Genomic DNA, 12,848 nt, shown 5'->3' with positions numbered 1-12,848 from the left:
GCGTTCGCCAGATATTATGAAACACTTAATAGCCCACGCAACGTAATGACTGGGCATTCGTATACAGCGAATTGGCATCGGCGAACACTTCAATAATACCTTGCCATCGCTGTCGGACGAAATTTCGCGAAATCGGATGAAATTCGCGTATACGCTATCACCCACGTCGCCGACGTCGCTCGTCTCTTTTACGTTAATTCCGTGTTACGAGCATTAATTCCAAGCGGGCTTAGAATAATCCTCGAGTCAAAACGTCGAGAGACAAACGGAAAAGCTTTTGGCGAACTTCTATTCCATACCATCGCGATCCGATCGCAATCCTGTAGGGAGAGAACACTGCCATGCAAGATAATTAATTTTCAATAATTATAGTAAGTGATTATAGAACTTCATCTTTATTCGCCGATAATACGTAATAACATGATGAAATTTACACTTATTTAGTTGAACATGTATCCACTAAGCTATAGGGGTAAGATGTCCCGTGTTCAATGGAACAAGGTCGCGAATCTCAGTTTTTATTTACAGAGAAAAATACGAATTGAAATGCTGCGCATAAATGATGAAAATTAAGATCATCAATCATAAGCGGTTAGCGGAAACTCATGGAGGATGCGAACTCGGTTGTTCATATTTTATTTAATTTTTCGCTTTCGCCATGAGAAAAAAAATCATTCGACTTTATGTCACCGAATTCGTATTCGGACGCTTACGACCTTAAGTTATTTCAACTGTAGCCAGTTACACAGTAGACGATACCCGACAAAAATCCGTATCGCCTTACCGAATTGTTATTCATAATATTATACCTATACGCGTACTATATCAGCTGCTATAAGATGCCTGCACGCCTCCCATTATCTGAGTCAACGTAATGTCGATCATGACGATGCATAATTGAAACTGCTTGTTACAGTAAATTAGACTCCATGTATCACGTGGCGCATTCCCATGCGGAGTAACGAGTGTAATAACTCTCGTTCTTAGGAAAGGTAGGGAGAAAAAGGAGAAGAAAATGTGGAAAGAAAACGGTAGGTAGTGAAAGATTTTCATTAATAATAATTGCGATTTGTCCTATTGTCGTGATGCGATGGAAACATTCCTAAAATCTCGCCGAGGATACAAGAGTATTATTATACATACCTATTCGCAACACGATTACCCTAGGCTCCTGTCGGAGCTGAGAACAGTGACATATACTTATATTCTATTTTTAATGCAAATATATACATAAAAGATAACATCGGAACATAACACACGTTTCATTTAGTCAAATCCCTCCGAATGCGAGTGCGACAAATTAATCTTTCTGGTCCAGATAACAGAGGTCACGCGAAAAGCTCGGATATTTTTTACGAGTTTCTCGAGAGATTTCTGAAATAAGACGTCGAGACAACTGAATTTACCTAACAGACCTGGAATCCCTCAACGGTTATCACCTAATGGGTATCGGTGGGTATCCCTCCCTGATATTACCTCTCTCGTTAATCCAACGACGACACTCCGAACCGCATGTTATATTTACACTCTGACCCTTTGTTCTACGATGTCGCTGTACAGTTTATCCGTTAGCCTGACATACGATCCAGTTCTGTCCAGGAAGTAGACGGGATCCTTTATCTGAAAAACAAGGGCCCATTAATAACGTGCAGTAAATCTCGATCTCATTTTTCCGAGATGAGCTCAAAAATGACACGTTCTCGGAAATAAAGAGTGATTGACTACCTTCGTGACGTCGAAAGCTTCGAGCTGCAAATCCTTCTTTTTAATTTTGAAAGTCCCTGCAAGGAGATAGAAAAATATGAGACGAAAAGATATTAAATCAAGAGAACAATCAGTTTCTAAGCGGAGGCACGGGTGGGAGTAAACAAGACTGACAATGGGGCGCGATAAGTTATCCGGGCGGCAGGTGCAGCGCCGCTCTCCTTACCCGTCATGGATAGCTCCGTGAGGACCCTGACGAAGAGGGGCCGCGCGTAGGCGGGCAGTGCATGTTTCACAGCTTCGGCTAACTCCGAAAGATTGAGCGAATGCTCCGGGTCGTAGATCGCTGCCATTCCGGCTTTTCCCTCGGTTCCCGGGACCTTGGAAGAGAGCGATCAGTTATACCCCCGCATGCTATATGTTCGGATGCTATAACCGGGACGAATCTTGGCGAAAGGGGGAAATGGGAGAGGAAGAGACGGGTGCATCGTCCAGATATTCGCGCATGATTTACCTCGACACCGTAAACTGCAGCATCTCTCAGACCTACGACGTTACTGATGACCGCCTCGACCTCCGAAGTCGCTACATTTTCGCCCCGCCACCTGCGGAGGAAATGATTTGCGGGAGGATATTGATTTTCCGTCATTGATGAATTTTTGCTCTCGTTTAATTTATACGCCGACTTGGTTTGCGATACACGTACCTGAAAGTGTCTCCCGTTCTGTCTTTGAAGTAAAAGTATCCGAAATCGTCCATTACCAAAATGTCGCCTTCAAGGAACGAGAAGAAATCGAATTACATTCGAGCAGCATAAAAAACTATTACCCGAAATCGCAATTTGAAATTTTCAGTTCCGTACCACGCTCGAATGCGATTAGTTTTGAATTCAAATGGCCGAGATTCAATCGTTGATTTGTTCAATCTAAATTTCGAAATCCGCAAACGGAATAGCTGGTTCAACTAGTCGCGAATAATGTATTATATACCGATTATATGCGACTATGGATTATCATGTCAAAGAAAATTATTATTTGCTACTTCCTCTACCTCCTCTGTACTACAGATAATAATACGCAGCTCGCCAACTACGCGTCGAGACTTGGTCCAAGCTTGGTCACGTGACTGATAAAATATCACAAATTACGACTTCCTACTCTCAAAGTACAACGTGGTGCGATTTTGTCCTCGATTAGCGCTCAGAGCGAGCGGTGAAAAAAAATTGTCGGCGATATAATGTAGCGATATTAGAATGATTATTATTATTATTATTGCCTTGCAAAAGCGATCGAAAATTTGCGCTCCGATAGCAAAGATACTCACCAGAATTGAAAACCCGATCCCCCTTTCTGAAGACATCGCGTATGATCTTTTTCTCCGATGCCTTCTTATCCGCGTAACCGCTAAAGTCATTGACTGCCTTCTTCGGGTTTATTTTACCAACGAAGACACCAGCCTCACCTACATGAAACAGAGAGCAGGAGATCGTTGACCTTGTCGTCTCCATATTTTTTTTCCGGTGTTCTTGTTTTTGATTTCTTGATTAAACCACGAATTTCGTGCGAACGTTCGGCGTTTTTATCGATTTTCGTAAAATTTGAAGGACGAACCTGGTCCGCAGGGAATGCAGAATCCATTCGGACCTCGGATCGGTTCTCCAGTTTCTTCGTCGACTCTCAAAAGCGCGACCGGATAAAGAGCACCGGCGAACCTTGGAACAAAACCAACGGCCCCTACGCGGCTGTCGATATTAACTGGGAAAAATCAAAGTTGAGTACATCGTAGTCCGGCACACACGGTTCGTCGGTGATGATTCTCCGATAAATTGCGATCGCGACAACGCACCTAAATTTGAGTTTCCCTCGGTGGCGCCGTAAAATTCGCCGATCTGCTTCACCCTGAATCTTTCGACGAAGGGTCCCCATATCTGTGGCCTCAGACCGTTACCGAACATCAATCGCACCGAGTGCGACGTGTCCGTCGGACTCTGCGGTACCGCCAACAAGTAGCGACATATCTCGCCGATGTATTGCGCGACCTGAACCGTTGAAGGAGCGATGTAACAACGCTAATTCATCGTCCCATTAACGTTAAAGTATCATAGGAGGTCGTCACCCATTCTTACCGTGCATCCGTAGTGCGCGCAATCCGGCCAGAACTTCGAAGCGCTGAAACGTCGCCGAAGTACCACGGTGATTCCTCGTAGGAGAGATTGACCCGCTCCAACGACACCACCTGCGGTGTGGTAGAGGGGGAGCGAGTCGTAGATACGGTCGGTCGTTCGAAGACCCAACATCGCGTGGACGCCGCAAGACATCAGCATATATCTGCGCGATACGAACGACTTGCAACTTCTCAATCATCTTTTGAACATTTTTTCAATGGACAGGATTTCGGAACGAAGCCGGAAAAACGCCGTAGATCGATCTCGCTCGACTGAACTGTGCGTCTGAGATGAAAACTGGCGTCAAAATGCTCACCTGAGATTGGTGACGACGGCGGCTTTCGGCATCCCGGTGGTACCCGATGTGTAGATGTATATCAACTTATCCCTAGGACTTCCCCGGACGAGAGGTCCGTCGGATATCAACGAGTTCCCGGAAACCTTAGCGAATTCTAGCAAAAGATCGATGGACCCGTTACATTGCGACTTGGGGGGAGGATCGTCGGGCCACCGGTATAGATTGAGGGTAGCGATCTCGTCTTTGATATCCACGACCGCTAAAGAGGAGGAGTAGATTTTTTGTAACTCGTTTCCGCTATTCTGCTTTCCGCTTTCTCATTTCTTACCGTCCTCGAGCTCGGAACCAAAGATCAGCGCTTTACAGCCCGCCGCGCGGATGCTGTGAACCAATACGTCGCGGCGAAGATTCGTGTTAACCAGAGCGGCCACCAGACCGACTTTGCTCAGTCCCAACCAAAAGCCGATGTACTCGGGACGGCTCTCCATCACCAAGGCCACGCTGTCCCCGCGGGACAAGTCCTCCCGCGAGCGGAAGTACCGGGCCACTTGGTTGCTGAATTCCTCCAGCTGTGCGATGCGAAATTCAACAGCCAGTTGTGAGACTTGATGGTTTTTAGAAAATTTTCGGAATTTGTCCGAAGTATCCGATCGGACGTTTATTCTGACGAATTATGATATGGACGACGAACACTGTGCGTTAGTTTCGGATGCAAATAATGGAAACTTTTCCGCTGAAACCCGATAATTGTTATCGCCATTCGCGGTTTATTCAACATACATGCAATGTACCTGTTGATTCGTCCATGTCTTGTCCTCAAAAATATAGGCAACGTGATCGGGCTGTGCTGCGGCCAACCGCGAGAATACCTCAGCGACAGTGAAGCCCCTCGATTCCCACCACCAGAGGAGAATATTGACCCTGAGAAACCTGTACGATCCCCTGTAACAGAAGTTCGAAGAGTCCCCTCATCGTCCACCGTTTCCCGCTCTTACAGGTAACAGAATTTTAAAAATTCTTCATCCAAGGATCACACGTGTGACTTTGGCTCCCAAACGAAAAATCTTCGGGCCTGATTGACCAATCGCCTTAGAAACCTTTGACTACGCGTACGTAATATCTGCGGCTAAACGAGAGCACTGACTGCAATAGCATATAACAGATGGAGATTCATCGTTTGTAATCAGTTCGTCGGAGCTATCATCCGTTTCCGAGTTACGTCGTAGGGTCTCGCCCATACACGCATTACACCGTCCGAATATAACATATAGGTAGGTACATAAATTCCTGTGTCTATATTCGATAGGCACGCAAGTAGTCAGTATAGTCAACGTCTGTCGTACCGTGAAGTATAGCTGTTCGAATGCATCGCAACGCAGTAGATGGACGATTATTTTTTCGAACTTGATAGAGCGATTTATTTTCAGCTGTGTCTCGTACGATCGATACGCGATTGTTCGAGATTCCAATCTGCAGAGGCATGATAATTTACAAGGCATTACACGGTCATATCTGGTAGGAATATGGATGATATCTATCTCTAACTGATAGATGGTCCAAAGTTGATCGCGAACAGCTCCCCTATAAGACTATACCGTGACAAATAAAGTTGTTTAAACGGATTGCGAATATTTTACTGTATTCCAGGAGCGCGATTCATTTGAATCAGAATTGATATGAACTTGTATTCGATTACCGCGATTCAGAAGTTGGAACGAACAGTGCATTCGTTGGAATCTTTCAAGCTTATTAGCATTCATTACCGATCATTCGTAATCTCCGCGGACTGCGATTCTGTAATGAAATATAATCCTATGCGGTTTCAGTCCACCTTGGTTTATACCAGATCGACCACGTCGAATCTTGATCTTCGAGTGGAAGAATCCGTTCACTTATCAAATCCGCCAATACGGCCGAACCGGTACGGGCAAAGATCAGAATCGAATTTTTGTCTAAGCCAGCGATTGAGGAATAAGAAAATATTCAAGCGAATGGATTACATAAGGATTAAATATCCAGTCAATTCTTAATTTCTCAGTGCTGTCATTGAACACCTCTACGGCCGCATCACAGCCACTTGAACGGTTAGCTGAACGGGTATTGAAATTACAACGGCGTACCTACGTTGCGGTATAGGTATAGTATGTGGGGCTCTTGCACCGTCCGAAGCTATGGATGCTCTCAAATAGCATGGGAATGTCCGTATCTAACGATGGTGTAACCGTACCGTGTCATACCTATGCTGGTAAACATACAGACAAGACTGTACCAGCGATACACCTGTATCGTCATCGCGGTGTAATGTCCTGCAAGTACGTATACCTATAGTGCGCATCCGACACCCCGACTTATCTTCTCATTATATCCGGTTTCAATTCCACCGATGCATTTGATCTCGCCTAGTCGTCCGCGGGGACATGGTATCTCAAATTTAAAGAAAAAGTCGCTGCCGTTGTCCAACAATAACGATTGAATAATTAACTTTTAATAAATGGCAATAATTTTTTGTTATTTCTTACAACTACCGAACCGATCGAAGAGTTGAAAGCGTACGGGGACCCGCGTTCGAGACATTCGAATTCTATTGGAAAATCGAATGTATCGTATCGGTATTTCCAGGTCACGGACAGACCTCGCTATCGGTCTTATAACTCACGATTAGTTTAGTTTTATCTCGCAATTAGTTACCGTAAGCGCTGCTAATGTCGGTTGCGTGCTGCAACTCTTGAACTATAAACCGTCGCGGTGGAACGCTGTACAAGAAGAAGAGCCAGAAGCTAACTGGCTAATCGGTGTATAGCTGCCTACATGTATGCATCTCGGACAACAGAGTCCTCGTCCAGCGGCGATAGCTGCCCGTATATTATCTACATACATATGTACGTACTTGCCGTATTTATACGTATATGTATATGCAAGATGCACACACGTAGAGATAATGCGGGCACACACGAGGAATATTAATAAAAATTCTACACGATACAAAACTCACCGAATGTCCCTCGGTAGTGTTTTGTACAGGACGTATAGGAACCTCCGACGACTTCCGGTGAACAGAAAACCTCCGAGTAATACGGCACCGACGGAGAGGAAAACCTTGTGGAGCTCCGTCATTTTCAACGAAGTTCCCCTCGGTCACCCCGAGTGCGGATCGTTCGGGTTGGGCTTAGGATACGACTCCCAATAACGTGCAATAATCAAGAGAGGAAAAAAAAAAAAAAAAACAAACAAACAGACGTATCGTAACGAACTCTACTACGCGTAAGGGGCGACGGTGCAATTGCGACTGACTCGGTACGTGCGATAGCGCTAACAGCGAATCACTGCTCGACCAAGTCGTTTTGTCATTGAACCCTTCCTCTGCCTCTCCGCTATTCCACTCTTCCACTCTTCCACTGTACCACTCTTCTACTCCGTCACACGTACGCGTTGGAGAGATGATGCGTCGTTCGCCGTGTATGATAATGCCGTTGCATCGGCGTACCCAATGTACTCGCACTTACTCGTACCAACTAAACTATTCGTCGACTCTCCGAGCGGGTATATACCGAGCGAACCAACGATGAGCGTCAATTACCGTTGATAACAATTTGCTGCCGTGGGACGACGACGACGCCCGGAGCCCGTAGTCCTATCTCTGCCATCGCCCCGCGATGACCGCTCCGGCGTATGCCAGCGGACCGCGGCATTCGGTTTATCTATTCTACACTCGCACAGTCACACCCACGAAGATACCAGAGTGGGAGGACGACTTACCCTTTACTTTTGCAACTCTATCCAATAACGTTACTCTCTCCTCACGCGGATGTCTACCGAGTTTGGTATGATTTTCTTACGTGTTTACGACCGATGGATCCACATCTTACGTTTGGCAGTTGGTGTATATTTATTTACAATTATAAGAATATAGTAATATTTGTAATAATGTCCATTGTGTCAACATTAGTAAAATCGAATATCACAAAATATATATTACACTTTCTTTTAGGGATGATGCATGATGATCCTCGTCGGGAATTATAAGTGATCGTGACGTCAGGAATACCAGCGAATCAGAGTGCCTGAAACACGAGAGAATGAGCGTTATTTTCTTTTGTGCCGTACCATACATACATGCGTCGGTCGATTATGAATGCCGCAAATCGCACGATGCGATGAGTTTTTCTTTCTTTTTTTTCGAGAGCAACGCTTCGATGTAATCTACGCGATGATTGTATTCACTACGGATACAGCGCTCTTCTACATTCAAACACTGAACATCATCGATAAGCTTATACATTTTTTACAGCTCCAAAATTGCGATTGGATGTCGAGAATGAGAGCCACGGTTAGCGCGGTAAAGCGATACAGCAGTGAGCAGATACTACCGGTACATATGAATGGCATGACTAAATCTACACCGCCGTCGAGGCAACATCAAATGTTAGAAATATTCAATATCTAGGTTCTCAATACCTCGAGATCTTATCGGGCTGTTTCACCGGTCCAATTTATTATCTGATGACTAGGTAAAGCACCATGATGTCCAGAACTGAAAATGATACAGGCCGAACGTACAGCTTGGCATTAGAGATGATGAAGTTTGACCAAAATTATGCGAAAAAAAAACTTCTGAATTGGGAGGTGCACGATCTAGCGACGACCGTCAACGTCTAATGCTCACCTTGAGCAGGTCTACGATTATTTTCTACGAAAGAAAAGAATGGAGGACGAAATAGAAGAAAGTTTTAGGAAAATCAAACGCTGCGTTAGTGGATCGCAATTTTGCAAAACGTGATTAACATAAGGAAGATCTTTTTGAACTCAATCTGTAGCTCACTCCATACCGCTGCAACGCGAAACGCAGCAAATATTGTTTATGCTTTGTTCCAGCACACCAAGGTACGTTGACATTTGGGTATATTCGACAAAATGAATTCCGCCAGTTTTCAGTTCTGAAGGCAATAGCTGCATTTGACTCATTAGACCGCTTAATTATCGCGGTTCGACCGCGAAACGTCATACGGAAAAATTCTGAAGAATTCTGCGTCTTTTAGAAGCTCAATTAATTAAGCCAGTATTTTTGTATTCAATTTAAATAATGGAATAAACAACATATCAAGCAATTTTTTTAAAGCAGCACTGAGAACTCTAGAGTAGGATGTAGAGAACTGATACGCAATGCCAAAACAAATCCTCTTGAATACTAATTATCAATCAGTTAGATACTACTTACCAAGAATGCTCAGAACTATGATCAGGACAATAACGCCAACGATGATTCTCGCCTTCATGTTTTGCACCCAAGCTCTGCGATGCGCTTTTCTTGCAGAGTTGTGAAAGTCCATTCCAGCCATGGTCAGCCGTTCACTGGCAACTTCCAGGTCTTCCATTTTGTCTCCTCGCTCCATAACTTTCTGTACATTTTCCCGCATTACATCTGTCACCTCTTTTATCTGAATTCGAACACTGGAGAATAATTTCTCAATTAACAAAACAGCAGCTTACTCAAGATTCCAAAAACTTTGAAACAAAGAATGAACAAACTTTGACGCTAATGTAATAATAGAATCTTCATGAAAAGTACACCGCTAAGTACACACCTTCAAATTAAGGTGGCGTCAGATAAAAACATTGAATTTTATCTCAGTGTTACCAAGATTGTGACAAATTTTGTGGGATCATTCTACAAATCTGCAGTTAAAAACCAATCAGTTCATAAATTTTCATATCGCACAGGCTTTGAATTCAGTCTGCATTACATTTTAATGATATAGTGAGCGTATTCTTCACCTGTCCATTTTGTCATCTCTGTAAGGTTCATTGTGCGAGGTGCTGGGACGACTGCAAAATACAATGAATATGTGAATATGAGTTACGAGTTTGAATGGTAACATGATCATATCATATTTTGCATAGGCGAAATCTAATATATAAATTATAGTAGCCTTACTTGAAAAGCATCTCTTCGTCTGGATCACTATCATGTTCGAGCAATGTCTCCTGAAAAAACAAGTTTGATTTAATACTGTGAGCTTGAATCCATTCTCATTACAAAACGTGCCGCCAATCTTTCGAAATTCAAAGTGATAACAATGAGTTCAATCAGATTATAATCACAGAAGAAACAAAAATGCACCTTTTCCACATCGTCCGCTGCTCTTAGATCCTCGCGTGACACACTCCGTCTGAACTTCGGTGGCATCTTTGATATCGTTATGATGGTAATAGATTTTCTTGGTCACAATACGATTTTTCTATCAATTGGTTTTCAATCCGGACTTCGCAGAATAATTAATTGAGAAAAGCCGATGCACTGCGAAACAACACAACGTCCATCTTCAACTGACATTCCGCGTTGACTCACAAAACAGACAACCAACGCAAGGAAACCCCGGTAGGGACATCTAACCACTGAACTGATAGTCAGTTTGTTAGAGATCAGTACATGTAACTGACTCTGTGTGTGGCCCTGTGGCCATTCGCAGCAGCGCCGTGACTCTTCGAACTTCGAATCGTCACTTCGTCTCCAGCTAACTCGTTGTTAATTTAAAAATTCATGATAACATCTGATTCTAAAACTTGGGAGAAAAAATGAAGAATAATATCTCATCTATGCATAACGCTACTCAATTAAATGAATTAAACGTGGTAATACAACGAGTCAGTTAGTGGAAGCGTTGGGGAAAGCCTCGAACCAGCGCGCATCCTTACGTGGCCTCTGATTGGCCCAATATCTGGCCATCCATAAGCAGAGCTAAACAGAGCCATTGCGCAGTGACGCCATTACAATACCTCGTCGTACTTCGAATCTTCTCCCTCGCTCAAAGTAACTCACTTCTCATTTGATCATTTGATCTCACATTATAATATCAGATTTTGAGACTCGCCATAATCAGTGCATTCGTAACGGATCTCCGCTTTTCCTACTACGTACAATGGTGAGCTGTGATTTTATCAACTTTTTTGAACTTTTCCACACCGGAATTTCGAGGTGCATGGCGCTAGGGTGCCTCCAATTCGACTCGTTATTAGTTCCCGCGTTCCGGCATCATTCTTCATGGAAGCATCTCATCAAATTCTCATCGTACCGAACTGACTTCATTCAACCTACAACGGTTCAAACAATTACACAGCTGTAGCCATCAGGGAGGCAGAGACGTCCGGGTAAAATCCAAGACCCCCGAGACCTGGGAACCGGCTCGGGTCCGGTCTTGGTACCGGCAACGATGGTGAGCGCAGTCAAAGTTCCTCGACTTCTTTGCCAGCTCACGCGATGGTGAACGCTGGCATCAGGTCGTTGTATTTTTTAATTTCCCAAGTCCCATCCCTTTTTGTTACATGGCGTGGCGGTACCCTGAATGTCAATTTTATTAGGTCAGGTAATTGTAGGGTTGGTTGTTGTTTGAGCACAGCGCACCTGCACCCTGTAACGTCAATCATAAAAAATCTCTTCCTTAGAATTAATCAGTGAAAAAGTCAATGAATGATTCAGTCAGTCCGTCAGTCAGTTAGTTTATTAATCAATTATTCGAGCAATCAGTCAACCATTAGTTCATCAAGTCTGAACTATCCTAATAAATCACATCTTTGATAAATTTAAGTGCAAGAGTGTGCAGCTCATAGGCAACGGTCAAGACCGTCGTTCAATCGACTCGCGCGTTTTCTGATTTTTATATAATTTTCGGTGATCGATTTCGTTTGCGTCGATCACTGATCGGTCATAAAAATTTTGTCGTGCGAATGATGGTCCTCGCCATAGGTTCAGCTTTTTCAGGTATATCAGGAATTGCATTGGATAGCTTTCGCGAAAAGTCAAAACCCAAGTAGTCTCAATTTAATGGTCAGCCATCAGCTGAACCCATTTGAACTTTGATCTCTATGTCTTTTATCTATTTGCTTGCTTGAGATTTCAATTCATTTAACTCAATTTGAAACAAATTGCAACCCGTCTTTAGGCACCGATAAGTAAATTCACTAGAACTATAACAGGATGTCTAATCGAAGTTTCTTTCCTACACACAATTTTCAGCCCTTAACTTTTTCTTGCTCAATTAATAGATGTGAAATTAATTAAATTCATTCCTTTACTGATGATATTTTTCAATCAATCCTATTTAATTTTTCGATATATTGAATAATTTCAATTGTTAAGAGTAAATTTACTAAATTCATTCAAAGAATTGTCGATATTTTCTGAATTTCGACCTGATAACAAACACACCTTTTCTCAAAATTGAAATAAATTATGGCTCCAGCCAGGGCGTGGGCAGCCTTCATATTCCCATACACAACAGGTTCACAGTAAGTTTTCGAACGAGATACCACGGCAATGAATGTGAGATATGAGTGAGATTGAATGTTTTTGTTGCGCCGGCGCAAGTACGAATCGGGGTCTTCGTCAGTAAAATCATTTCTTGGATAAATACAGGTGAAAGGCAGGTATAGGTAAATTCATGCATCGCGAAGGGGTTTTATTTGGCATGTATGCGGAGTGTGCAAGTCATAGATTTAATCCGTTGGGTGGGATGAGGGCTCAACAAAATGGACAGGCAAGAATCGGAAATGTAAATTTTCTTCCCACAGCAATTCCAAGTGATCAATTGAGTAAAGTTTATCAAATTGCATTATTTAATTTTGTGCAACACTTAACTCGATATTTTTCTAACAATTTTTTCCACGCGATCCTTCAGATCTTTCTGC

The 12,848-nt window shown here is 43.3% G+C and overlaps 3 protein-coding genes across 18 annotated transcripts; 1 reads left to right on the top strand and 2 right to left on the bottom strand.

The window, feature by feature from the left end:
- Positions 1–379: 379 nt before the first annotated feature.
- On the bottom strand, positions 380–7,772 carry LOC105691517 (long-chain fatty acid transport protein 4). 2 transcript variants are annotated; one of them, XM_048650464.1, is made up of 14 exons: positions 7,159–7,772; positions 4,958–5,108; positions 4,495–4,735; positions 4,185–4,425; positions 3,830–4,031; positions 3,550–3,742; positions 3,315–3,458; positions 3,028–3,165; positions 2,411–2,477; positions 2,219–2,309; positions 1,931–2,084; positions 1,726–1,781; positions 1,477–1,620; positions 380–1,374 (listed from the first exon to the last, which is right to left on the bottom strand). In XM_048650464.1, the coding sequence occupies exons 1-13, from the start codon at positions 7,278–7,280 to the stop codon at positions 1,522–1,524; spliced, it is 1,899 nt and encodes a 632-aa protein (XP_048506421.1). In that variant the 5' UTR covers positions 7,281–7,772; the 3' UTR covers positions 380–1,374; positions 1,477–1,521. The 2 variants fall into 2 exon arrangements, with proteins under 2 accessions (XP_048506421.1, XP_020711168.2); XM_020855509.2 differs by lacking the exon at positions 7,159–7,772 and having other exon boundaries at positions 380–1,620; positions 4,947–5,108.
- Positions 7,772–9,275, top strand: LOC125499949. 13 transcript variants are annotated; one of them, XR_007277056.1, is made up of 4 exons: positions 7,778–7,987; positions 8,455–8,588; positions 8,675–8,939; positions 9,039–9,275. XR_007277056.1 is itself a non-coding variant. In XM_048650479.1 (3 exons), the coding sequence occupies exons 1-3, from the start codon at positions 7,820–7,822 to the stop codon at positions 8,665–8,667; spliced, it is 306 nt and encodes a 101-aa protein (XP_048506436.1). In that variant the 5' UTR covers positions 7,772–7,819; the 3' UTR covers positions 8,668–9,275. The 13 variants fall into 13 exon arrangements, 4 of the variants coding, with proteins under 4 accessions (XP_048506436.1, XP_048506435.1, XP_048506437.1 ...); XR_007277064.1 differs by adding an exon at positions 8,155–8,361 and having other exon boundaries at positions 7,784–8,040; positions 8,455–8,535; positions 8,611–9,275; XR_007277061.1 differs by adding an exon at positions 8,155–8,361 and having other exon boundaries at positions 7,791–8,040; positions 8,675–9,275.
- LOC105691455 (vesicle-associated membrane protein 4-like) lies at positions 8,029–10,602 on the bottom strand. 3 transcript variants are annotated; one of them, XM_048650477.1, is made up of 6 exons: positions 10,285–10,602; positions 10,099–10,148; positions 9,908–9,989; positions 9,382–9,614; positions 8,622–8,697; positions 8,029–8,227 (listed from the first exon to the last, which is right to left on the bottom strand). In XM_048650477.1, exons 1-5 carry the CDS (start codon positions 10,293–10,295, stop codon positions 8,660–8,662), a joined length of 414 nt encoding a protein of 137 aa, XP_048506434.1. In that variant the 5' UTR covers positions 10,296–10,602; the 3' UTR covers positions 8,029–8,227; positions 8,622–8,659. The 3 variants fall into 3 exon arrangements, with proteins under 3 accessions (XP_048506434.1, XP_012265347.2, XP_012265350.2); XM_012409924.3 differs by having other exon boundaries at positions 9,939–9,989; positions 10,285–10,573; XM_012409927.3 differs by lacking the exon at positions 8,622–8,697 and having other exon boundaries at positions 9,939–9,989; positions 10,285–10,566.
- Positions 10,603–12,848: the final 2,246 nt, after the last annotated feature.

Source organism: Athalia rosae, chromosome 2, assembly GCF_917208135.1.
Source record: "Athalia rosae chromosome 2, iyAthRosa1.1, whole genome shotgun sequence".
NCBI classification, from domain to species: Eukaryota; Metazoa; Arthropoda; class Insecta; order Hymenoptera; family Athaliidae; genus Athalia; species Athalia rosae.
This window is presented reverse-complemented; position numbering and strand designations above follow the sequence as displayed.

Excerpts from the sequence above, each read along its gene's own strand:
- LOC105691517 (XM_048650464.1), bottom strand. The coding sequence starts at position 7,280 with ATGACGGAGCTCCACAAGGTTTTCCTCTCCGTCGGTGCCGTATTACTC. Across the intron at positions 4,736-4,957 it reads AGACATGGACGAATCAACAG|CTGGAGGAATTCAGCAACCA; the intron begins GTACATTGCATG and ends CGCATCGCACAG. Across the intron at positions 4,426-4,494 it reads TGGTTCCGAGCTCGAGGACG|CGGTCGTGGATATCAAAGAC; the intron begins GTAAGAAATGAG and ends CCTCCTCTTTAG.
- LOC125499949 (XM_048650479.1), top strand. The coding sequence starts at position 7,820 with ATGACCGCTCCGGCGTATGCCAGCGGACCGCGGCATTCGGTTTATCTA. Across the intron at positions 7,988-8,454 it reads GCGGATGTCTACCGAGTTTG|CTCCAAAATTGCGATTGGAT; the intron begins GTATGATTTTCT and ends CATTTTTTACAG. Across the intron at positions 8,536-8,610 it reads GCAGTGAGCAGATACTACCG|GTTCTCAATACCTCGAGATC; the intron begins GTACATATGAAT and ends TTCAATATCTAG.
- LOC105691455 (XM_012409924.3), bottom strand. The coding sequence starts at position 10,350 with ATGCCACCGAAGTTCAGACGGAGTGTGTCACGCGAGGATCTAAGAGCA. Across the intron at positions 9,615-9,938 it reads AGAGATGACAAAATGGACAG|TGTTCGAATTCAGATAAAAG; the intron begins GTGAAGAATACG and ends ATTATTCTCCAG. Across the intron at positions 8,698-9,381 it reads CATAGTTCTGAGCATTCTTG|TTCTGGACATCATGGTGCTT; the intron begins GTAAGTAGTATC and ends TATCATTTTCAG.